The 26,045-nt window shown below is 40.9% G+C and overlaps 2 protein-coding genes across 4 annotated transcripts; one reads left to right on the top strand and one right to left on the bottom strand.

Annotated features, from left to right (window-relative positions):
- The first annotated feature begins 115 nt into the window (after positions 1 to 115).
- On the top strand, positions 116 to 6,489 carry LOC121707894. 3 transcript variants are annotated; one of them, XM_042090860.1, is made up of 8 exons: positions 116 to 237; positions 404 to 643; positions 780 to 968; positions 1,122 to 2,880; positions 3,138 to 3,330; positions 3,416 to 3,639; positions 4,942 to 5,145; positions 5,593 to 5,680. In XM_042090860.1, exons 2-8 carry the CDS (start codon positions 439 to 441, stop codon positions 5,639 to 5,641), a joined length of 2,823 nt encoding a protein of 940 aa, XP_041946794.1. In that variant the 5' UTR covers positions 116 to 237; positions 404 to 438; the 3' UTR covers positions 5,642 to 5,680. The 3 variants fall into 3 exon arrangements, with proteins under 3 accessions (XP_041946794.1, XP_041946793.1, XP_041946795.1); XM_042090859.1 differs by having other exon boundaries at positions 123 to 237; positions 399 to 643; XM_042090861.1 differs by lacking the exons at positions 4,942 to 5,145; positions 5,593 to 5,680 and adding an exon at positions 6,378 to 6,489 and having other exon boundaries at positions 123 to 237; positions 399 to 643.
- Positions 5,681 to 23,907, bottom strand: soat2 (sterol O-acyltransferase 2). The gene is made up of 16 exons (XM_042090877.1): positions 23,741 to 23,907; positions 21,343 to 21,465; positions 19,348 to 19,403; positions 18,121 to 18,260; positions 17,953 to 18,006; positions 17,732 to 17,839; positions 16,713 to 16,995; positions 13,786 to 13,861; positions 13,507 to 13,591; positions 13,298 to 13,343; positions 11,116 to 11,245; positions 9,974 to 10,071; positions 7,282 to 7,380; positions 7,050 to 7,185; positions 6,787 to 6,932; positions 5,681 to 6,137 (listed from the first exon to the last, which is right to left on the bottom strand). The coding sequence occupies exons 2-16, from the start codon at positions 21,434 to 21,436 to the stop codon at positions 6,084 to 6,086; spliced, it is 1,605 nt and encodes a 534-aa protein (XP_041946811.1). The 5' UTR covers positions 21,437 to 21,465; positions 23,741 to 23,907; the 3' UTR covers positions 5,681 to 6,083.
- Positions 23,908 to 26,045: the final 2,138 nt, after the last annotated feature.

The raw sequence follows: 26,045 nt of genomic DNA, 5'->3' as shown, positions 1-26,045 counted from the left end.
ATTTTGAATGAAGTTCTATTGCAAGAAGTGACTGTAGAACGTTGGGAAATCCCATTCAAGAGCGTTCTACTAGCATTGTGAAGAGCCTTATATAGACCTACGTAATAATTAGGCTATCTCATTGTAGTCGCCTATCACCCACGATCATGTAATTTTTCATTGTTTTAAAATTAAAAAGCCTAACATATTGATATATATTGAGAGAGAGAGAGAGAGAGAGAGTTAGTTACAGGAAAGGTAAGTGGAGGTGATGTCGACCACTGTCTTATTAGCATATTTCCGCATGAAACTAGCTAAATGTAGCCTAATAGACTACATAACAATTATCAATCAGACTATTGCCATTTTCGTTACTGTAATCGAAGACCACCAACGACCGTTATGTTCCCATGTTGAAGTTCAGATAGGCCGTGTTCCGCGGCAAGGTAGGATACCGTGATGTCCTACTTTGGTCCGCCCCATAGGCCTATACAAGAACAAAATAACTTTGATGAGGAATCGGAAGATTTACCATTATTCTTGGCGGTATTTGAGGAAAGACGATGGAGGGCGGAACAACTGGACCGCATCCGAATATTTCTGAATTCAGCAGTGCAGAGAGAGGCAGAACTGGGGGAACTGCTGAACTGGTTGTCTTTCACCAGTGAGTGTTAACTTGGTTTAACTGTTGTTGTCATCTGTTTTCTCTTCACTTCACAGAAGTGGTGCGGTAAATTAGGCCTAATGCATTGAGATAATATTTTCTTTGAACAACAAATGTCTTTCCTTGCTCTGAACAGAGGAATCTTTTGAAAATTTTGACCATGAAAGAGATTTAAAGGGGATGGCTTCTTCAGAATACATAAATGCCATGGACAGCAAACTGAACACGTTTATGTTTGATCTGGATTGCGGCATCCACCGTTTGAACAGCCTTTGGAAATCCGTATATAGCATGAATATAAAGAGAAGAAAGAAAGAGGAGACTGGTAGGGGATTCATCATTAATTTAAATAGCATAAAATGAAAAGTTAAATCATTAAAATAAATGAATGAATGAATAAATGCAGAATTAACTCACTTTTAGGCCCAGGCGATGCATTTTGGATAAAAACGTTCAACTTTAAACTGTGTTTTCATAGCAATACACAAAGGAAGTATGTGGCACTGGTGGCGAGAGTCAAAAGTTGATGCAGAGGCTGTCCGTCGCATCCAGAAGCTACAACCTCCAACTGTAGAGGCCATATTGGAAGACGCCAGCTTTGCCACTAAATGTGCCTTGGAGCTCACATTTATACTGGAAGACATGCGGAAGTCAATGTCTGGCAATAAAGCTCTGTGTATAGCCTTTCAGTTTGTCCAGACGGGCTTGCAGAACATCAACCAGGCTTTCCAGGAAATATACAAGGAGTTAGCAGTGGGGAAAGAGCGCAACAGTAAAAGGAACAGCAGCAGTAAACTATCACAGCTAAACACTCAGCTATACATGGAAAGAGACAAAGTAAAAGTACTGGAAGAAAAGGTAACAGACCTGAGGGAACAGAAGCAGGCACTTCTGTTCCATATCCAAAATATTCAAGAGTACTCGCACCAGAAAGATGTTGTCTTGCCTGAGTCAGCAGTGTACCAAAATGTGCAAGACTCAAAGCCTATCATTGCTGAACCAAATGCAAGGCACCAGGTGCTTTCAACGAACAATATACCCAAACCCTCCTCAAAGTCTCAGAAAAAAGGCCAAAAGCAGCATAATTTGACTGATATCTCTGAGGGTGACACCACAGAGGAGATGACCGAGAGCATTGTAGAACAGGTCGAGAAAAAGAGTACTCACCTACTTGAGGAGTTTCGGAAAACTGTGTTTGAAATCGTGGAGAACTCCACAGCGTTTAATGATAACAAGGAATTGGACACAGAGGTGACCAAACCCGAAAAAATATTGAATCTCTATAAGTTTTTGCAGTGCTCCATGCACGATTGCTTCAATGATATAATGACACACATCCGCGGGAGATGTAATGAAGAAATCATAGAACTGCCCTTTCAGGAAATGTCTTTGCTCGAGTCTGAGCTGTGGGATAGTCCTGAAACAAATCCCAGTGATATGCTGAAAGATTTGAGTAAAGAGATCAAGAACCATAACAAGTCGATAAAAAATGCTGGGGCGTCTTTGAACACTCTCTTTTCACTACAAGACAAACATGGTAAGGGTTTTGACCAGAAACGTCGTGCTACAATGTCTCAACTCATGGGCATGTTTAAGAATATAAATAACATTGAAAAACAGCAGGCCTGTAAATTGCGCCTTACCCTTGAAAGCTTGGAGGCAATGCACAAGCGAATGGTCGATAAAGAGAAGCCAGCAAACATCCATCTCCCTTTTCCTAAAAAAACTTCAAAGAAGCCAGCTGAACCCGAGATAGTAGAGGAAATAGTAGAGGAAATAGTGGGGGACAAAGTCATCCAAGAGATTGTGGAGGAAGAGGAACGTGTGGTTGTCGAGAAACGTAACATGGTAGAGACACCTATCAAGAAAGTGGTTCCGGCTGAGCTGGGCCCACATCTTGAGTCCTCTTTTAACCCTGAGCCACAGAGCCTTGACCCCATCGGAGACGCGAAGTCTGTCCGTTCCACAGAAGACACGGATCGATATGCAGAGCAGATCTCAGAGCAGGCCCAGAGGTTATTACAGTCGCGACTGAGTGGATCCGTGTACGTCATCAATGTGGAATCTCAGCGGGTTAATGTAAAGCTGCTGGACCAGGCGCTGCTCAGGATGACCATCTCCCCGTCGCTCTACCGTTTGCTCCAGGACGTTGTCATGCAGACACAGGACAGCGTCGAGAATCGCCTGTGCTGCATTATGCAGAGGTTTATGAGACATGCAAGACTCCAACAAGTCTGGTGAGATACAAGTACATTTTTTAATCCAGTGATTTTTATTATAAAACATCAGTTATTTTTACATTTGACAATACAGTACATTTTTATTCCAATGATTTTATTGCAAGTACATTTGATATATTCCAACGATTACCGATAAGTTTTATTTGAACTGTTTTTATATAAAATTATAAATTATTTTGGAAAATCTCTTCAGGATGATGTTGGACTGGATTTGAAATAGTTGGCCTAATTCATGACTTTTACTGTGATGATAGCAAGATTTTAAATGGCAGATTGCTGGAAGCTCGCAGCTTGAACGATGGTCATACTATAAGAAAGTGTTACTTCTACCTGCAAAAAGTGGAAAAGCTCCAGACAAAAGTATCCGACAGTGGTTATACCAAGCAGACCTCAGTTGATCACATTCGCAAAAGCTGCATGGCACGAATGCTGTGCTTGTTCAACCAGGTAAAAAATAAAAGTTCAATTATTATTATTATTATTATTATGTAATTATTATTATAGATACATTTTCCTCATTCAAATTCCACAGATAAAACTGGATTATGGCCTGCACCTGGCAGCACCCTATTGTTGCTCGGACTGTTTGCCGATTCTGCCGACAATAGTGCCGAAAAAACTGCAATGGTCGCTCAATCCCTCCCGTTGTCAACGCAGACACTACTCGAACCCTCAACCACCTGCACTGTCCCCACTCCTCTCCTCTTTACAGCCCTCACTTCAGCTATATGATCGCCATCTGACAATCAGCAAAAGGTACTAACTCCAGCGGTCACCACACATCGATGATGTAGCCACCTTCCTATTTTATGGTTATGCCTCTCACATATGCTACATTAACTTACTGTGATGCTACACGGCTGCATAGTATTCCATTTACATGTGTTCCTTTAGCAGACACTTTTTATCCAAAGCGACTTACCTGTCAATTATATTACAAAGGCCAGTGTTCCTGGAGCAACCTGGCTGGTTAAGTGCCTTGTTCAAGGGCACAAGGGTGGAATTGAGCCAACAGCTTTTCAGGCTACTGCATGCTAGCCCAGCTCCTTAACCATTACACTACCACCACCCCATGTTATGTTATCCTCCTGGGAACCAAGAAAAAAAGTGTCCAACAATTTCTTTTTTGTTGTGATTTCCTTTCTATTTAGGATAAAAAAAAAACATCTTACACATTTTTTTTATTATTATTTATTTTTATTTTAAATTTTATAGCATGTCCCCTGTAGTGGACAAAATGACCGTTTTAGTATGAAAAGGTAGCCATGAAAATAGACAAAAATGGACAAATTATGCTTTTAGTGGTATTAAATTAAGGGTAAACTTAACCAAATATAATGGAAAAGGTTATTTATCCTTCTAGACTACTTTATTTGCCTTTTTGGACAGTTGTATTTCTTTTTTCTGGATTGTTCATTTCATTTTCATGTTTTTCTTTCATCTGTAATAATTCATTTTTTAGTCTTACTCTTCCTCGCTATCTTCTTGAGGCACAGGTTCATAGTCCTCATCTCTGTTTCACTCACTCATCACCTGAGAGCTCCAAATCTGACCCCCCCTCATTCATCCTATACAAATGATCTCCTAAATTTCCCAAAAAATCTAAATATTTTGGTCCTGGTGTCCATTATAATGGACATTCATAAAGTCACTATTATTTCAAAATGTAAATAACTTCTTTCAAAATTAATCATATGATTCCTGACATTTTCATTAACAAGACCATATATTGCCATCATAATGAATGCTTAATAAGACACTATTTGACTTATCTCTCCTCCTTCCATAAAATGTGCTTGTTTTGATGTCAACCATTTTTGAGAACAATAAAGAGGAGGTTCCCAGCAACCCAGCCAGTCACATGATATATCATTAGAAAGCCCAGGATGTCGTCTTTAAAAGACCACAGGAATTGATAGAATAGCTCAAAGGGGTATGCATCTAGAACTTATGTCCACTACAGAGGACATAGGTCTATGGATTCGGTCTCAGGAGGATATAACTGGAATGTTGCCTGGTGAATGATGATGCAGAATGAGTTTTTGATGCTCACCACAGTGACAGCACCAGTGAAAGGGTCACACCAGGGTCAGACCAAGCCAGCTATGAGCGGTTATGGGGGGTACAGCAGACCAGCAACAGCATATGGCTTACAAGCAAACAGCCCCCAGTGCTACCCCTGCCCATCCCAACTCTTCCACGTTTGCTCGAGATGGACGTGAACCATGACAGAAGGAAAGCTCGGCGAACTCTACAAGACAGGTATAGAAACATTTCTTCCATGACAGACCACTTTGACAGGTGGTGTCACAGTAACACACCTGTTATAGAAATGATATATACATATATATATTTTGCATAAATGGTGATTTACATGGCATGGTTTAACATCAAATTACCTATGTACTGTATGATGTATAATGCCAGAATTCTGTGTAATCTGTGTATATGATGTTTTTTTTACAGTGAACTAAATAAAAAAGAAGAAAATTAGGATTAAAAAGGATTAATTCATTGCTTAGAAAGCATGGGAATGACAAGAATCTCTACCGTTTCCTCTAATAGTTTAGGATTATCCTATGTTTACACAGTTTTGAGCGACATATTAAGTTTAGGCATTTATCCCATACCTAAAAATAGATTAATATCAAAGTAGTGTGACAGCATGACATTATTTTTTAATACTATTGCTTGTTTCTGTTCTCACAGAATGAATGGAGTGCTAGGAAACCTTTTGAAATCTAGAGGAGATACTTAGTATGCTGACTACAATGAAATAAATTGAATTTGCACATTATTGCTTTTGTATACACTTTACTTTTGACCAATTGAACTCATTTCATCATTATGTATATATTTATGATCAATACCAGACTAGGCTACCTTTAAAAGTATGAACATATTTTATTGTTCTGTTCATTGTTTTATTGATATGATCAAATGTGTGCACATGAATAATACATAATAATAAACATCTCCTAGACAGACTATGTACAATGTAATCATACATATGAATTATTCAAGAATGATCCTAAGAAGATCCAAACGAGACATTGTGTATAAATATATACAGTTAAGGCAGAAGAAAAAAAAAACAGATGTGTACTTTTGGCTCCTTGAAGCAAAGATCCTTGATTACTGATTAATTGATAACCCTCTCTGGTTGAAGCTTTCATTCATCAGAGGGTCCTCACTTGGATTTACTTGTAGTCACAAAACCAGGATCTTGGTGTCACTAGTTCCCAGAAGCTAGTCTGTGTAAAGAAAGATATATTTTTTTAAATGACAAGCAAGACAGCACTAAGATGTGCTTAGTGATTTAAGTGTAAGTTAATCACATCTAAACACATCTATAAAACCATAAAGATTATTAAGTCATTGTTTCTTCTATAGTGTAAATGATTGCTTGTGAAATTGTATATTATTTTTAGATGACTGTTGAAAATAGCAGAGCTTTATTTTTATTTGCGGGTGATTTATTTTTTTTCCCCCAGAGGCAAGCACTGTAAGCACAACACAGGCCATCTGTCACTTCATCCTAAGGACTCTACAACTGGGGCATCTGTGCTTATGTATGGAGCAAAAATGTAATCTGGTCAGCAGGTCAACATTGCACCATTACTTAAACATCTATGCTGTGCTCACATGTTAAAGGTTCAACTTCTTGTAGAAAGTATGTGTGTGTTTGTGTGTGTGTGTGTGTGTGTGTGTGTGTGTGTGTGTCTGCTGTTGGATGTACTTGTGTCTACAGGCTATAGAGCTACAGCTGATACAGATACTGATGTCCAGATGCGTCCAAGAGCTTAAATCTGTGTTTCTGTCCTTGCGTGTCATTTGAATGCGCTTGTTTTCTATTTGCTTGCGTTGTGCGCGGCGGTGCCGTTAACGTGCAGGAGAACCTACCCCAGTACGGGGACAGTGGATGAGGGCGTACCACTCCTGACAGTACAAACACACGTGAATCCCTTGGCCAAACATAAGACAGGTCCACATGATGATGTTCCAGAAGTGACTCTTGCGTTTGTCATTTATGGCAAAGTTGAACATCACTGAAAAGTAAAAACACAAAGGCACATAAAGGCCCACACTTGCACTGCAGGTCTAAACACTTAATTCATATTACATTGAAGTGTTGTTGTAATGCATGGCATGGGCATAGCTCTTACTTCCAAAACCTGCGAATGTGCAGAACATGACTGGGTAGAAGAAGCCGAGGAGCATCGTCAGGGCATACTCATGCACCAGACCAGAGACGGCAAACACGCCCAACATGGCTGCAGAGCGGAACTTTCGCTTGGACAGCTGGGGAGGATAAGAAAGCGATTCAAAGGTATGGCTCTGTGGAAGTGTTATTTTAAAATAGATGATTTGATCAGCAGATGAAGAGAAGATACTCACCACAAGGAAGTCTCTGTATCCGTAATAGTACAGCCAGTCATGCACCACTATGTTCCACGTGCGGTAGTAGTTGGCAAAAGAAGTTGAGTTCCACCAGTCCTAACAATAGACGACAAACTTCCCAGTTTCAGATCACTCTACCATACTTTTGAGGAAACGTAGATGGTCAATGTATTTGTTTCCACATAATATATTAAAGCTGCAGTTGACAAGATTTTTTTGATCATATTCACTGAAACCGACACTATGCTCCGACAGAACAACATAAATCAGCCGGTTTTAGAAAAAAACCTGGGGGGTATTCCAGAAAGCAGGTTTACTGGCTTAACTGGGTATGTTAACCCAGAGTTAGCGGTAAACCTGGGATTTCAGTTCCAGAAAGCTCAAACATTATCAGGCTATGTAAGTAACTATGGTAACATAGGCTCTGAACTGAACTGGGTATGTAAACCCAGAGTAAACGGTAAACCTGGGATTTCAGTTCCAGAAAGCTCAAACATGATAGGCTATGTAAGTAACTATGGTAACATAGGCTCTGAACTTAAAGGAACCGTATGTAAGAAATGTATTTCAATTAATCATAAAATGGCCCTGATATGTCACTAGACATTAAGAAATCATGTTCATTTCAAATACTTATATCACTAACAACAGTAGTCTGGCCAGGATATTGTCATTTAAAAAGTGAAGTTGCAGCCCTCAACTGATGTTGATGTTGTGTTTTGGCCTGATGCGCCACCCTCCACCTATCTACTAATCACAAAGTCAGTACTGTTTCAGCATCTGGGTTGGCAACGTCGAGTCAGGGGAGAGGGGGAGCGGATACACCGCTCTACAGTAATTTGAAAGTGATTGCAGTACCAGTTTTGGCCACGATCTTACATATGGTTCCTTTAACCTGGTAGGGGGTAGGTTTTGTTCAGGTTATGTTCGGTTATTTCAGTGCATGTTCAATCAGGCCGCTATTTTTACACTTGTCACACAATGACGTTTCATTTTGACGAAGGTCCGATTGACAAAGAAGCACAAAATCATGTAATATTCATCGTATACATCGTATATATATCGTAATTCACCGTGAGAGGGCGATAAGACCACGACATCACATGATTGCCTATCCATTCTTTTCCAAATGAGTTTTTCAAGAGCGCTAGAGTTTTTCAGCTGAATCCTAAATATAGGCTACTTGAAAAGCATTCTCCATCCCTACATTACGCATGGTGGATTAGAATAGATAAAAAATAAATCTTTAATGTAGGCTAGCTAGCCTACACCATAGTGGACATTTGTGTTTGGCTCACCAGACAGATGGACAAACAACATCTCAGACACATTGAAGATATAATTAAAACAAGTAGGCCTACAGTACAAAAAAGGGGAAACATAGCCTATAGAAAATTAATAAATAAGTTTAAATATAGCTGTACAGCTCAGCCGGGTATGCATGTTGTCACTAAGTTTGGTTAAGAATGCTGATGGCATTTGGGATAAAAGATTTTTTTAATAGGCTACACACGCTCTCCGACTGGGAGTTTTTGTAGTGTTGGAGACGCAGAGCATATCGGCAAGCTGTCGGTCGGTGCGTAAAGTTTGCCTTGCGCTAAAGCAGTTCCTGCGCAACTTCATTCGTTTTCCTGGACACAAACCCACGAGGATCATTAAAGTGTAGTTTCACCAACTGGCAGGTCAGCATCACTTATTACATTTTCCAAATGTGCACCGAAATGTGTCCAATAGGCTACCCATGCCTTCCGACATTCACCCTTCCGATGATGGAGCGCAAAGGTTTAACTTGGCCCACAGCTGCAGGACCCGCGTTAAAATAGAAAATTACATTTGGGATTCTCAAGGGATTCTATGGCCCACTCAATCTGTGACAACTAGGCTAGTTTAAGAAAGCATCATTCAAAGCAGTCAATACAATAGGTGATGTCCAGTGAATTATTTAATTGTTCTTTTGACATTAAATAGGCTATCTTAAACATACGCATTTACGCGGTCAGTTAGGCTATTCTCTGCCAAGCAAGGTCTCGGACGCAGGCGCTTAAGTATTGCTCTTTTTTTTGTTATTACAGTTCTCTCCTCTTCGTAAGCCTCGACTACTCCGCCTCTGAAAAATACGGTGCTCTTCGTTTCGCCGGTTTCACTCATGGTTTCGACTCTCAATAGATGATGCCTTTATAAGTTCGCCGTGAACGCGCACAACTCTAGGTTATCTAACACAGGGTTGATTGAACTAACTGGTAACCGGTGTTTTGGAACCGACAGCTCGGGTTTAGTCGCCACAGGTTCAGACAACCCAGAGGTTACGTTTTATCTCATTGTTTGTTAAACCTCCTTTCTGGAATACCCCTCTGCACTTCTACCTCCACCTTGAGCCTGTTATTTGTTTTGCAAAAATCCACAGCTCCCGGTTCTTCTGGTCCAATCAGAGCAGGGCTGTGTGAGATCTGACTGTCAATCACAGTCTGGTGCAGTCTGGTGCGCACTGACGAGCACAAACTTGATGAGAGGGTGGTAGTGGGGGAGGGCCATGAGAGTTGTAAACATTCAAAATTTTGGCTAAGTCCCCTCAATCTGTCAGACTTGCCATCTGCAGCTTTAAGAGACATTGTTGTTGCACATAACCTAGAGGCAATACTTGCAAAATCACAACTTTCACGATGTTGAGAGCGGTGTGATAAAAATGTACCTGATAGAACATTCTGTCAGCGAATCGCATCAGCTCTGCAAAGGTGTTGAGCCAGCAGTGGAGGAAGGCATAGAAGCCGAGAAGAAACATCAGCATACCTGTGACAGGTACAAGTAACTGTAGTAGTAAGGCCACAAGAAGCTATGAAGCTGGACCAGTGCATTTTTGGTAACCTGTTCCAACCATTCACTAACCCAACTGATTCTAATTGCCACAACTCAGCCAAGCATATGGTAGGAATTTTACCTTTACACACATGTAGTTATATAATAACATGAAAGTGCATCATAATAACACCTGACTGACTATACATGAACTTGGGTCCATGTTTTGTATACAAAAATTAAAAATCCTTTAACAGGCCATGTTGGGTCTCACTGAAAGCAAGGCAACTACACCAAACACTATCACCTCCCAGATCATTTCAGGAGAATGTAAACATAACCCAGCGCTCAGAGGGTTATAAAGAACACACCATAAACCCTGTTCAACCTTGTGTGTTATGTAACAACACACATAGTCTGGTTTCACAGAGCCAGTGTGGGGGGAAGTAAAGATACTGGCCTCCTGTTATGCACAGCAGGTTACCCCGGGAAATGTTATAGATTGAAAAATGTATTGAGCTGCCTCCAAATGGACATTCTCACATACCCGTCGCAGAGGAAAACCGGCTAATAAAGCGCATTTTGTTATGACCTCTGATTGGGTAGGGGGGTATGTTCCAGGGACTGTGACATTGGAGGTTAGCATTAAAGGTGCGGTCAGGGATTTTACGCGATTTCAAGCCCATAACATTTTTTTGTCACATTCAGCAATCATCTCCTCACGACCGCTAGCTGCCCATTCTGTGCACTGTAAAAAAAACAGTGTCTGTAGGGAGCACAGGCTCATATAACTGGAAACAAACAAAGTGGGGGCAGCGTGTCCCCCAAAACAAAAACTCTCTGGCGTGTTTCGTTTGGCCCTTCGTTAAAATATAATGTATGTTTTTTGCACAAAAGTGTCTGCTAATACATTTAAATATAAACATAAACACAAACAAACACAACTTCCTGCGAAATCCCTGACTGCACCTTTAAGAGATGGCTGGATGAGATAGAAATGCATTGCTAGACGCAAATCTGCAATAGGGACCACCATACCTGGAAATGACGCATGAAACATGGCAAGCACCAGTGTCCTTGTGGTGAAGGGTTTGTTGTCCTCATTTGTAAACACAGGAATGCACAGCCGGACAAGGATGAAATTCAAATAGAATATACTGCTCATAATCTAGGGAGAGAAAGAGGGAGAGGAATTGTTTTGTAATTTAGTAGGCTATGCATATAGATGTCTTGCAAAAGGATGACCAACATAGAGTTTAATTAGTTTTATGTGCAATATGCCTATAGCTTATTCTTGTTCTGTCTATGGACTACCTATCAGTATTAGCCAACAATATGTGCTGCTGCACAATGTCAGGCTGATGGAAATGCTGTCCAAGCTTACATAGAATTCTTCATGCATTTTCTGGAGGAAAGTGGTTTTCACACTAACTCTTATCTTTCTCAAGTGAGATGGCAGTAGTCTGTGAGTACATTTGATAAGAGGCCAGTGGCCTTAGTTAATCTCTGAGGTTATATGCAGGTTTGGAGAGCAGCACTCTCCACAGCTGCAGTAAGCTACTTACACCACTGGAGGGCATGTGATTACATTTTAAAACTGAGCTCCCTAATGTGCCAGCTAATTTCTGTTCCAGAGAGATTGCAATTTAACAGTAGTAGTAGAGAGTAGAAGAGTTTGTATAATGACGACAAAATGACAGCAAAAAGCTATTCACTGTTAATTTGCTTCAATGTCGTCTACAACCCCAAATCAGAAAAAGTTGGGACATTGTGTAAAATGCAAATAAAAATCTCATAAACTCATATTTAGCTGCAAAAAGGACACAGACAACATATAAGCATATCAAATGTTGAAAATGACACATATGACTATTTTATGGAAAATATATGTTCATTTTGAATTTGATACCAGCAACACGTTTTAAAAAAAGTTGGGACGGGGCCAAGAAAATGCTGGAAAAGTTGTGTAATTATAAAGAAAACAAAAGGAAAATTGTTTCAACTAATTAAGGTAACATGATTGGGTATGAAAAACAGCATCCCAGAAAGGCAGAGTCTCTTAGAAGTAAAGATGTAGAGGTATTCATCACTCACTGGACAAACTATGAAACAATATAATTATAATGCTTCTTAAGACAAAATTGTGAAGTATTAGTGGAGTTCATCATCTACATTACATAATATCATTAAAATATTCAGAGAATCCAGAGAAATCTTTGCAAACAAGGGACAAAGCTGAAAAACAGTATTGGATGGCCATGGTTTTTTGGACCTCAGATGGCACTGCATTAAAACCAGACCTTTTTCTGTAATGAAAATCATTGTATGGGCTCAGGTAAACCTCTGAAAACCATTGTCTATGAGCACAGTTTGATACTCAATTCAGAAATGCTAGTTAAACTTTACCCTGCAAAAGAAGACATTGTATTTAGAGGGGATACAGAAATACCACCGTCTGATCTGGGCCTGAGCTGGTTTAAAACAGACTGAGATAAAGTTGAAAAGGGTCCTGTGTTGAGATCAATCAACATTTGCCATTATTTTTGGAAATCATGGACTCCTCTGGGCTAGAGAGGAGAGGACCTATTCAACTATCCAATTTATCCAACTTGTTATAGTGCTCAGTTCAAAACCCAGCATCTATGACGCTGTGGAGGTGCATTTGTGCCTATATGGGCATCTTGTACATCTGGCAAGGCACAATCAATTCAGAATGACGTATACAGGTTTTGAACAACATATACTGCCTTCCAGGCAATGTCTTTTTCGGGGAAGACTTTGAATATTTCAGGAAAACAATGGCAAAATGAATTCTGCACATATTTAAACAGCATTTCTCCATAAAGGAAGAGTCCGGGTGCTAAAATGGCCTGTTAGCAATCCAGACCTGTTAAATTAGGTACATCATGGAATGAAAAACATGATTGTGAAAATATTCCATACTGCTGAGCAACTGCAATCCTATCGGGCAGGAATGGGACAACATTTCATTCTGAAAACTCTAGCAACTGGTCTCCTCAGTTCCTAAACTGAATTTATTTTAATTTATTTAATTTATTTAAATTTAAATTTAAATGTATTGTCTCTATTTTTAGAGATTTACAAGATTCGTATATTATCACATTCTGTTTTTATTTGCATTTTACACAACGTCCCAACTTCTTTTGATTTGGGGTTGTAATTTTTTTGCTGCAACAAAGATGATTTCACAGCGAATTACCTTGAACAAATTTAATCCAATGTAGTTCCACCTAATGTAGGGGTTTCTGGAATGAGAAACAGTGAATTTAACACTCTATTATACACACATTACTCATTATTATGTACACATATTAGCTTTCTGTAGACATGCTGAAAAGATCACCATTATTCATTTCATCTAATGGTGGTTCAGCATCGTCTGATGGCATTCGGCTATAAACGGCTCACCTGGGGTAAGACTCCCGGAATATCAGAGTGGGAGCAAACAGAAAATAAAGGTAACTGGACAGCGTGGGTGTTTTTGGAGGACATCCTTTAAAAAGAACACATAAAAATCATAAATGTTTTGAATGCTTGTAAGCGTAGATTCATATACTTATTTTTATAAATTCTGTGCTGTTTAGGAGGATGCTTTGAAGCAATCGGCAGTGATGCTACCTGATCTGCTGTGGCAGCTAAATGTAATGCATCTGTCATGGGGGCATGTTGTTAGTGGAGCATAATTACCTTCCTTGGGCTTGTTCTGGATGACAGCAGGAACGGTCTCGCGGATGAAAGAGTAGCTTTTCATAAAGAATCTGATCTGAGGAGAAGGGAGAGATTCACCCTGTCAGCAGCAGCACACATTTTCACAAAGACACACCAGGTAGCCTACCTGCTTTGGGGTCAGAACTCGCTTTGATCCAACTGCCTCAAATTAACCAGGGGGCAGAGATGGAACAGGAAGAAAGAAGCTGGCATCTACCCGCAGATGAAATCTAGTTTAAAATCTGCATTATACATGTGCCCATGAAATTGCCTTTGAAATAGGGGCCCAAGCGATTGATGGCTGCAATGTAGATATTTTTTTAGTGTCTCATCCACTACTAGTCTATTTAAGACATTTGGAGCTCTGAAATGGCGAGTTCTCTATCTACACTACGTTCCCTTTATCTCTCCCATCCCATCCCATTGCATCAGAGATATTTCTGTTGCAATCAGGCATCCCACAGTTATCTAGGATTTTCAGAACACTGTGTGTTTTTGCTTGGCACTAGGACTCGAGGGACTCAGAGGTATCACCATAAAGCACAAAGCCTTCCTCTTTCAGGGAATTGTATTTGCAAGATGTGTAAAGCACATTTGTGCATAGTTTCAGAAATAATTAACAGCTTGGCATGACATACCATCAGATTAAGGAGAGACGAAGGTCATTCGTTTCTAAATGATTGGCCCCTTTTTCCCTAATTCATATGGGTATTGCTTTGGTTTCGGGAAAAAATGTGATCAATATTAAAATAAAGGAATATGAAGGACTTTGATTCGTACTGTGTACTTTTGGGACCTTGACTCAGCACAGGAGGAGCCCTTTTAACAGCTACCCAAGGGACGTTGAGTTGGCACGGACAGTGTATGCTGTGATATGGCCTAATTAGTAACTCATTGACTACACTGAGGCTTTATTAGCTTGCAGAGGTGGAAAAAGTACTAAAATATTGTACTCAAGTAAAAGTACCAATATTTTGATGAAATATTACTCAAGTACAAGTTAAATTACCCATCTGAAAATGTACTCAAGTAAAAGTAAAAAGTAGTTATTTTAAAATGTACTTTAAGTAGAAGTTACTTAGTTACTTTTTTATGGGGGGGCGATTGACAAGAAAATCGGTTTTACCCAGCTCTAGTGGCTGCAGCCAGCAGCTAAAGTAGCCAGGCAGCTACCGCGCAACATTCTGGGATCATGTTCGTGAGCCCCCATGTTCATGCCCCCCAGAGTGTAGCGCTGCAGCTGCCTGGCTACCTTAGCTGCTAGCTGCTGAAACGGAGATCTACAGTATGTGAAAAATCGCAGTTGATTTTCAAAATTAGTTGTGCTCATCCTTGCTCACTTTGCAGTGAACAGTAATCCAGCACAGCTGAAAAGCTGCTCACAGGCATCTGAGGCAGGCAGGCAGGCCTATGTTGAGTTTCAGAGAGAAACTCTATTTGTAAAGGAGTTCAGCAGATCCAAGGGCCTCGGACTGTGGGAAAACTGGGACTGATTGCAGGGCCCCAATGGAGGAGAAGGCCCTTGAAAAGTCTGGAGTATATCTTATTTTACCTGGATATTTTAATTTCCAAATTAAATGTCAAAATGAATGTCAGACGAAATGTTTGACTGACTAAATTTTGTATACAAAAAAATAGTGAAGACTGTATAAGGCAGGGGTGTCAAACATCAGGCCCGCCAGCAGGTTTCATACCCCAGATGTTTTTGGTAGGAAGGGAAAATTAGAAAAAAAAAAAGAAATTCACATCCAGTTGTCTTCAACAATGTGTTATAAGCAATATTTCTATGATATGACAAATTGATTAAACCTAGCACTACAAACCATCCTCAGCAAGGATTAGCAGAAAAACTAACATGGAAGTAGGGCATTTCATGAGAGAAAGAGCAGAAAAATTATAATGACCATGACAATGACAGCCCCCCACGAGGTTTCATTTCAACAAATCCGGCCCACTACCTAATATGAGTTTGACAAGGTCTAAGGTCACTCTCACTCTCCCTTGCTAAAGCGCAAAATGGTTTGGTCCGCCTGAACAACGACTGATAAGGTATCTCATTTTGTTTACGTAGTTGAGCATCGCTAGTAGTGGACAGCTAATTGTTGTGCTGCTGGTACAATGTCTTTCTCCAAGAAAACCAAGTCGGATCACCAAAAAACAACAAAGGCAAAAACGAGAAAAAGAGAGATGAAAATGAGGGGAAACAGATGCTAATAAACTTATTTCCAAAGAAAGGTGAGCACACACGTTAAAATGCACTTTCCTCGGTTACACAGGTAATCTGAGGTAGCCTATCTCGTGATCCACTTCCATTTCCATCTCTTTCAGAAAGACTTGGTGCCAGCTTGATTCATGCCCTATGCTACATGCTGATCATTCTAGTGCTTCCTGGCGCAATTTTCCCCCTTCCTTTCGGTTGTCGTTAGTCTTAACTTTTTTTTTTTTTACTCATGGGATTTGTGATGTAGCGAAGTACAATACTTCACTCAAAACGTAATCAAGTAAAAATAAAAGTACTAATTTGAAAAACTACTTAAAAAATACACAAAAAAACTACTCAATACAGTAAAATGAGTAAATGTATTGTGTTACTTTCCACCTCTGTTAGCTTGTTATGAGTTGTTCCAGGGTTTATATCAACCAAACAAACCTAACTCATCGACCATATAAATAAACACCCACACCCACACAAACACACACACATACACCCCCCCCCCCCCCCCCCCCCCCACACACACACACACACACACTCAAACACACACATACACATAAACACACGCATACACACACACAAGTGAACACCCATGATACGCATATGCACGTATGTGTGTGTATATGTATGTTTATTTACATGGTTAGTGAGCCAGGTTGATGATACAGTATCTGAGAGAGTATTACTCCTGTACCTGCTCGATGGCGAGGATGAATCGTGAGGCTGGAGGGAGTTGGTGGTGCAGGATCACATAGACGGGGAACACGAGCAGCAGTGCAGTCTCCGCCACTGCCAGCAGCAGGCCTGCCGTGATAGACACCAGGACCCTCCAGCCACTGCTGTGGTACAGTTCTCCCCACACACACAGCGCAAAGTAGGGCCCCAGCAACGTGTAGCTGAACATGAGCAGCCAGGACCACACCACCACCGACAGCTGCCCGAAGGCATAGAAGAAGAGGTCAAACTCGGGCACCAGTCTACAGGGGCGATAAACATGTTCAATAGTGGTGAAGAACGACTCATAAGGATCTAATATAGACTAAATATAAGCAACGACGTTTAGGATAGTTTAATGATTTAAAAACAAATCCTTGTGTTCACAAGAGGTTAAATGCCTGCTTGAGATGCTTATTTAGTTAATTATTTAATAAACCAGATCAAATCCAATCCAGGTTAAAAATCACATGGGGCCTGATTCCCTATATGCACCTTCTAGCCATCCAATCTACCAGAAATTCTGTCTTTTTAGACCTTAGAGCTCTGAAATTATTTTGTGGTAATTTTAATTTAGACCATCTCTTCACCACCCAAGCCTTGGAAAGCTGTCTCCTGATCATATCCCTATGACTGACAGAATCTATTACTGCTCAGTTTCCTCACAGAAGGCAAAGCTGAGTGATTGAAATCGACAAGCAGGAAGTCCGTCCCAGCCTGCAGATACAGGTGTACTGAATAATAAGACATACATGGGTCAATGGGTTCTCTGAGCTACTGTCTGGTGTTCAACAGTCACACTCAGCTTGTTCCCCAGGCGTGTGCGCGCACACACACACACATACAAGACACACTACACATACACACACACACATACAAGACATACTACACATGCACACACACACACACAGACTTAGTATATGGCACACAGTACTTTTACACCCTCCCACGCAGACAGTTGCCCCCCACACACACACAGATTCACAAGCTCCTAATTACCTGCCCTGGTCGATGTAGTCCACAGCTATGGTGCTGCTTATGAAGAGGAACAGGACAGCAATGAACATGTGGTAGATGGTCCTGATGTGACTGATCTCAAAGAGCTCACTGAAAAAGTAGACAACAGCAAAGTGGTACAATGAGACGTTTTTTTGATGTAACACTGAACAACATTTTTGTAAAATATGTGTTTTACTTGTTTGACACTGCTCAGCACTTACTCTAATAAGGATTGTCTGGCAATGAAGGCTTTTCCATCCCCTGGCTTGTGTAATCTGCAGTGAATAAGTGGATAATTTACTTTACAATGACCACATCATTATCATCCAGTAAGATGTTCTTAATTACTAATCATTTATCAGCCGCGGGCTATCATACACTGTCCTCACCGGGAAGCATTCTTCGGCTCTTTCCTGTCCACAGGTGAGTTGGTGTGCTTGGAGAAGGACTCCACAGACTCTTTGATGGTCCTGTCCAGCAGGCCACTGATTTGTTCCTGAACCTCCTCGAGAACGCCCACCTTCACTTGCTATAGATGGACACGGCAACAGTGTCAACAACAACAACAACAGCATGCATTTAACATAAATGAGGAGCTTTATAGCCCTGTGCCAGTTACACATATAGAAATCCAGCTTTGGTCCGGTCCCTTAACCCTTAAGCTGGTACCGTCACACCGGTGTGTTAGAAATTGAACATTCTAAAGAATATCTGGGTTCTTAGAATTCAACCAGTGCAGAGCCTTATAGATATCTATACTTACAACCGGACCCGCGTCACACAGAGCAGGTTGTTTGCGCCATGCCCCTTTTGAGGGGAAAACATTCCCTCAGAACAAGCCAGAGTGAACCGGTAGACATGTACCAACCACACAGCTAAGAACCCCTCCCTGAGTTTCTTTTGCCTACCATGTCCTCAAAAAAAATCCTGACAGAAGAAAATTATGGCTACAAGCCATAAGAAGAGAAGACCGTATGACACTTCTGGTCACTGAGTGGGGTTGTTGCACCACTTCGTAGGCTACTTGGGATACTGAAGAGACGTGTTTTTATATTAATTGAATTAAGCTTTTGTAGGTATCTTTCACAGTCAACGACCGGCAAAGTGGTTATGTATTGAGTGGTCATATTGATTTGTGGTATTTTTTGTTATTATTTATTCCTGCGATTTCTGTACGAATTACGTTTATTGACCCTAATTTGCGTTGGAGTTAATGAGAGGGGTTGTTTGTTTTCCCCCCGAAAGGGGCGGGAACGTTTGTCACGAGTCAAGTTCCCGGATGTGCCGGTCTAACGTATAAGGCTTTGAACCAGTGCCTTATACCTTACATTGTTGCGGAACAGAATCTTCTGTTGGAATGTTCACAACTCCCCTGCTGAAGGGTTAACCAAGGTGGTCAAGCTGGTGACAGAGCTGCTTTAGAGTTTTTTTTTATTTATTTTTTTTTAAACTGCTTTAATCTGGCGAAAATCAATCAGGGATTAATGGGGGCAGTAAACACATCCCAAGCTGGTCACTGCCTGGATAGCGGCAGCCCAAGCAGAGCGGATAGCAGCTTGATCTGGTGGATCCGCTCCGGAATTCGTACTATAAGCGGAAAAGAACCTCGTACGTACCTCCATATGCTTCCTCCAGAGTCTTAAATCCTCCAGCTGGAGCTCGGCAAGTTTCACTAGTGACCGAAACAAAACAATGATTAGATTATGCCACAGTTTGCCACAGTCTTACAGTATGGGCTTAAACATTCAGAATATACATGTTACACAAGGATACAAGGATTGAACATGAGCAGTCCTTATTAAATGAAAGAGTTCCTTCTTTTTACTTCCAACATCTACGTGGGTATGATAGGTCTAAATAACAAAATTGGAAAAGTAAGAGAAAGGGTCATATTTTGTTTGATTGGTTCATGGGTTCATAGAAAGTTAAGAGCCCAATGGCTTTTCTGCAATGTGAAATGACATCATGAAACAGTCAGCACCAATGATGCCAGAATGATTCCATGTTATGTCACAATTGATTTTTACAGCTGTACAGTCTTATTTGAGTCTTGCCTCACCTTCACAGTGTTAATCAAAGTCAAATGGTACATGCTGAGCTATTCAGTTATTCCACATCAAAACACAGTAAGAACTCATAACTCATAATTCAGTGGTGTCTTTGCAGAGAGAAAGCCATCCAGAAGCACCCGGGGGAAAAGAGAGACCTGCACAATACTTCAATATGCTTCTTTTCAATTCCCTTCATCAGTTCCCTTCAGTTCATCATGTTGCGCTTCACTGCATTTGTAATCACCATTAATTAAGGACAAAATCCCAAACTGTGTTGGTTAATATGAATATATGAACCTTCTCAAAACTCTTGACTACGCTCTGCAATGCTCCTTTTACTTCTGGAGTCAAATGAAATTGAGCGGGAGTACGTATAGGCGGGGCCAGCCTAGTGGACAGCCGCATGTCGAGGGGATGTACAGGGATAGATAGATAGATAGATAGATAGATAGATACTTTATTGATCCCCAAGGGGAAATTCAAGGACTGACCCAGACCCACTGAATGTTTATGCTATCCTATGGCTATCTGCTGAACTGGAGTTACCTGCAGTGCTTTTGTCGGTCATCAGCGCTGTCCTCAGTCACTAGTAGAATGTTACACATACATTTGTAAACAATGATAAGACCCAACTGGTCCCGATGTCTCCCTTCACCAGATAACGTATAGAAGAAAGATAGAGAGGTGTCGTTGACCGCCAGTGGCCCCCTGTCTCACCAGTGGGCTGGTTTAGATTAAAACCATAGGCCTACAAGAGATGCACCGATTGCAAAATTTTGGGCCGATTTCCAATTTGTTTGACCTGCCGATACCGATTTTAGCTGATTTTGATTTAATTTCTTCTAACCACCTTACAGCACACACAGTCTACAGGGGAGATAAACATTTATAATAGTGGTGAAAAATTACTCATAAGGATCTAACTAAATATAAGCAACAACGTTTATAGTTTAATGATTTAAAAAGAAATGTGTTTACAAGAGATTAATTGTCTGCTTGAGGTGCTTATTTAGTTCATAGAAAGTTAAGAGCCCAAGTGGCTTTTCTAAAATGCGAAATTACATCATGAAACAGTCAGCACCAAAGATTCTAGCAAAGATTCTATAGTTAACTTTATCAACCGTCTCTGATTCTAGAGCGGAGCAGAGCTCTGTTCTAGAATCTTTGGTTAGCGCCAATTATCTGCCAATGCAGCTCTTTCTAGCCAGAATGATTCCATGTTGTCACAATTGATTTTTACAGCTGTACAGGCTTTTTTATATCATGAGGAACATTTCTTTGGCATGACAACACTGAGCATATGCCAGCCATTTGAAACAGCATTAACAATTCCAATTTATGTCACAAATCCACAGAATTAATTTCACATTTGGTGACATTTTATAGATAAGAGATCTGGTGACATAATCATTTGTAAATGAAACTGCGTTCAAACAGTGGGGAGCGTGATCTTGACCAGAAAATTACTCTATTGTACTTAAAATAGCGCTGCAGAGACATTTCCTGAGAAGAAACTGGCTTCTGCTGATGGTGTGAAAACAGGAAGACATGTAGACGCACCAGGGGTTGAAACTCCGTTTTCTGTGGGGTGGTCTCTCTGGGATGTTGAGGTGTTGCGATGGTGCACATTGCTGCTTGTGTCCGTGGTCGCCATGGCCCGTGCCCGGTGCCTGGAGGTGTCCACTGAAGGTCAGATAATGAAGGATATACAGTATGGTCACTGCAGAATCCAAGCACAGAAAGCAATTCACAGCAGCACCACACATCAAATGCCATGGCCAGCCTAGTGGAGAGCAGCATGTCAAGGGATTCAAGTACAGGGACTATGGGACTCTGACCCAGACCCACTGAATGTTTATGCTATCCTATGGCTATCTGCTGAACTGGAGTTACCTGCAGTGCTTTTGTCACTAGTAGAATGTTACACATACATTTGTAAACAATGATAAGACCCCAACTGGCCCCAATGTCGTTGACCTGTGTGTCTGTCTCACCAGTGGGCTGGTTTAGATTAAAACCATTTTACCAAGAACTTGTTGATTAGAACATCTTAAGTACAATTTGTACTGACTGATAGTCAGTAAGCAAAATGAGACCTGAAGAATTTGGATATGATATTATGTTATAGATGGCTGTAGGCGTGGACACGATATTCTGCTGTAGATGCCCCAATAATGTAAGCAAATCAAATGTGTTTGTATGAGCCTTTTGGCAACTTGATTAATACAATTTGTATGAATGCTAATGTTATTCATTAAGCTGTGAGAACAGGCTGTAGGTACTGCCTTGTGTGAATTACAGATAGCACCAATCAGTCAGAGTAAGTCATTTTATTTAATTAATGAATCTTGTGTTACACATACTAGACTGTGATTAATATGCCGAGTTGAAGTCTGTTAGATAGGACATTGTTCTCATTATTTGTTTCATGTGTAATAGATACAGTAAGTGGGCATCATATATTGCTGAAAGATAGATAATTCTTACGTGTAGCAATCATAATCTTGCAACTACCGGTATATGAAAAAAGATCTACCTCCATTTTTGTACCCAAATGTCCACATCAGCCATGTAAAGGTGCTTTGTTGGGTGAACTTAATGTAAAGGATAACAGCTCTCTGTCTCCCTTTGACTTGCAATCAAATGCCTATCAGACAAGCACAGCATTCGACGTATAGAAAGTATATGACTCCAGGGAGACGCCTGCGATACCAAGTGACTCCTCATCTGGATAGACCAGTACACTATCTCAGAGTCTTCAAGGACTGATCTATCCAGTTGTCTATGAATTTATGGCATAAGGTCAGTCAGACCTGCTGAAGCTGATAGGAACTGATTTTAACATTATCAGTCATAGAAACAGAAAACATGGGGCAGTTGATAAAGCACTCTTTGTCCAGTCATTTATGTCATACTCCCCTTGTGATAGGAATATCTATTTGCTATCTTCCGTTGCATCATGGCAGAGAGCCAGAAGGAAACTGAGCGTGCAGGCAGTATGCAGGCAGAAAATACAGTAGCCTCTATGTCCGAAAAACACAGACAAATGTCATAATTTCATGGAGATTATGGTTAGTTCCTGGATTTCACAAACCATGACCGGTTAATACATTGGTCACAGGAGTCAGATTTCCTAACTGAACAACAATGCTCTCACATTAGTCAGCAATCTAAGTAACAGCCATTACAGATGACACTTTGAAAGCGGCCCGTCACAAAGCACACCATAACATTAAGAGAGGGGATTAGTAACCCAGATTAGAATTCAGGTTTGGGATTAAAGGGCTGTTCTGAATGTGGTATCGCAGAATCACATTATTTCATGTTCATATTAAAACCCTGAACTGTAAGCAAAGTAGTCCCTGAGATTGACATATCATATATACACATAGGAGTAAGATGTGTGAGTGTGTGTTGTAGAGAGAGTGCACAATTCCAGAGAGATGTGGCTTGGCAGAGTTCAGGTCAGTACAATGTATTAACAGTATTTTATGACATCTATAAATGTTCACACACCCTCACACCCAAAGGAAGCTTTGTTTAAACTAACAAAATGTGTGTGGATATAGGAAAGTTAAGGTGCCAAAGACCAAAAAATGTCAGTTTTCCTTTCTTTTCCAAGATGCTTTGTTCTCTCGCCTGGAGGGATGCTTTATCAGGCCTCTCCAGTGCCCCTCTCTATGCAAGTCTTAATGGAGGAATGGAGGAGACATTGCTTGTGATACTCACCTTCTGAAAACTGTTTGAGGTCAACAAAACAAAATGCCTTTGCCTTAGAATTACTGTTGGCAATATATTTAATACAAGCACTAGGGGAACAGGGTCCTTGTTGAATTATTTACAGGTAAAACACAGATCTGAAATACTTTATATCTTTTTTGAAGTACAGTATATGTGATAAATAATTCTCTGATCATCTCAGAGCTTTCCACAGATAATATTTCATAGTTGTACTTACAGAGATTGCTGATGAATCAACAGCTGCTCAGGATTACCTGCTGGAGTGACTGACAGATCCCATACATGTGAAGAGACGCATTTTAAATTGTGCATTTATACTGTTCAGGCTTTGCCAGATAAGTGCTACCTGGGAGTGTGTGTGTGATCTTTGCCCTGTTTAACTCCTGGCTGCAGTTCTAACTCATGGTTGTAGCCCAGCAGTGAGGTAGCTGTGAGGTCATGTCCCAACCCCCTCTGCCCTGTTCGTGCTCACTTACTGTCTCTCTCACTCTCTCTCTCTCTCACACACACACACACACTTGATGAACTAGTGTGACAACATTAGATAAATCAATGGTTTGAGACATATGATGTAGGCCATCAGCGTCTGTTGTGAGAAACCAGTGGGAAATATGTTGTAGTACTTGGTGTCATTGACCTTGTTTGTTAGGATGGCTGTGGAAAAGACAACCTTATCTGTTCCTCTCTCCCGTGTTTAAGGCTTCCTTTTTCCAATGATAGAACATAAAGAGGATTAAAGCTGTAAGATGAAAGATTTGACATCAAACTCCCAAGAGCATTTTCATAGCACTGCGTCTTTATTGAAATGTGTTTTCTTTTAGATAACGTGATTTCTCCTCAGCTACAGAGGCATGTTGTACACAGCATGCACTATTCACACACAATAAACAAACAATCAAACAAACAATCAATCAACCAACCAAACAAACAAACAAACAATGACATGTCCACCGGCCCATGAAAACATAGTTGTTTACTATACTGTATTTGCCATTCAATTGCTTAGATTGGAAGATTTTTGAGTTGATATATGCACCTATATGAATCAGCAGAATGCATTCAGTACCAGAAGCGCGACTTTTGCTGTATGACACAGAACCTGAGGCGAGTGATGGACATGAGGAGATCTAAACTGGAATATTATCACCATTTCAAACACGCTTTCTGGTCCCCCATATCTGTAGCATTGGTCAAAGGATAGCAGAAATAACCTACAGTTACCTCTTCATATTGAGGGGGCAGTATTGTGGGTTCAAAAGAGAATTTCACTGTATTGTAGCTCTGTTTAATGCATGTTGTTTAAACACAAGCTTTTTTCTCTCAGACATTCAAAACTGACATGTATTTTTTTTTTTTTTCAACTCACACTGTGCAATGCTCTCCACTCTACCACTGCAACACATTTGACAGCCAAATGGAACTGAAATAGTTCTACAATGAGTTGAGTTCTACAAGTTCGAGTTCTTGAGTTCTACAATATCTACTTCACATCTGCCACACGCTCCGCAGCACAGCGTACCTCTCCTGCTAACTGTACTCATCCGCTACTACACAACACAATGCTACAGTTCTCCACAGACAGATGTATCTAGCTGAGGCACACTATCTTTAGTGCAACGCAAGGGGTTTACTGAGTTAACTTGCAGAGGTGGAGGGATTCCAGATTCAAAGAGTAGGCCTAACTACAGTCGCCATGTTTTTTGCCCTGTGCATACACTGAACACGCTGACTTCACTGTCTGCTTACACCAATGGCTGTGCCAATTAGCTCATTTGGATGGTCAAAAAAAAAAAAAACCTATAGCAGACGTCTACTTCCTGAACCTGGCCGTCCTACCTCTGGATATTTGTGGTCATTGGCAAAGTAAAGGGATAATTGATCTAACATGGAGCAGGAAGCTGACAGTGGGCGCAGTTAAAAAGAGTGAGCTTCTGTGGCTGCTAATAAGTGGGTCTACCCCCCCTCCAGGTCTCCATCGTCCCCACAGACAGAACACCTCCTCTCAGCTCCTCACTGCCCACTGGAGCCCCTCTCTCTCCCAATTGGCTGATCAGGAGTGCAGTATAGAGGGGGGCAATCAGGGGGCATCCAGAGCTAAGAAGAAATTAATGTGTGTGTGGTGCAGGAAAGAGAGACCTGCCACAGACCACAGAGGGCGTGAACTGTCTGAGAGTCTGTGAGGTATGTGCATGGACTCTGGACAGGTGAGGCAGACTCACAGATCTGAGATCAGAGGCTAGCTACACTGGACAGGTGAGGCAGACTCACAGATCTGAGATCAGAGGCTAGCTACACTGGACAGGTGAGGCAGACTCACAGATCTGAGATCAGAGGCTAGCTACACTGGACAGGTGAGGCAGACTCACAGATCTGAGATCAGAGGCTAGCTACACTGGACAGGTGAGGCAGACTCACAGATCTGAGATCAGAGGCTAGCTACACTGGCTGATGTAGCCGCAGCTCTGTCTTTGAGGGAGCTGCCAGTGCTGTAGTGCTGCTCTCAGATGCAAAGTCCACTCCTA

The sequence above is a fragment of the Alosa sapidissima genome, chromosome 4 (assembly GCF_018492685.1).
Source record: "Alosa sapidissima isolate fAloSap1 chromosome 4, fAloSap1.pri, whole genome shotgun sequence".
Lineage (NCBI taxonomy): Eukaryota > Metazoa > Chordata > Actinopteri > Clupeiformes > Clupeidae > Alosa > Alosa sapidissima.
This window is presented reverse-complemented; position numbering and strand designations above follow the sequence as displayed.

Coding starts and splice junctions, on each gene's coding strand:
- LOC121707894 (XM_042090860.1), top strand. CDS start 439: ATGTCCTACTTTGGTCCGCCCCATAGGCCTATACAAGAACAAAATAAC. Junction 644..779: donor GAACTGGTTGTCTTTCACCA/GTGAGTGTTAAC, acceptor TGCTCTGAACAG/AGGAATCTTTTGAAAATTTT. Junction 3,331..3,415: donor TGCTGTGCTTGTTCAACCAG/GTAAAAAATAAA, acceptor CAAATTCCACAG/ATAAAACTGGATTATGGCCT.
- soat2 (XM_042090877.1), bottom strand. CDS start 21,436: ATGGCGACCACGGACACAAGCAGCAATGTGCACCATCGCAACACCTCA. Junction 17,840..17,952: donor GCCAGACAATCCTTATTAGA/GTAAGTGCTGAG, acceptor CTACTTTTTCAG/TGAGCTCTTTGAGATCAGTC. Junction 7,186..7,281: donor GATACAGAGACTTCCTTGTG/GTGAGTATCTTC, acceptor TATCCTCCCCAG/CTGTCCAAGCGAAAGTTCCG.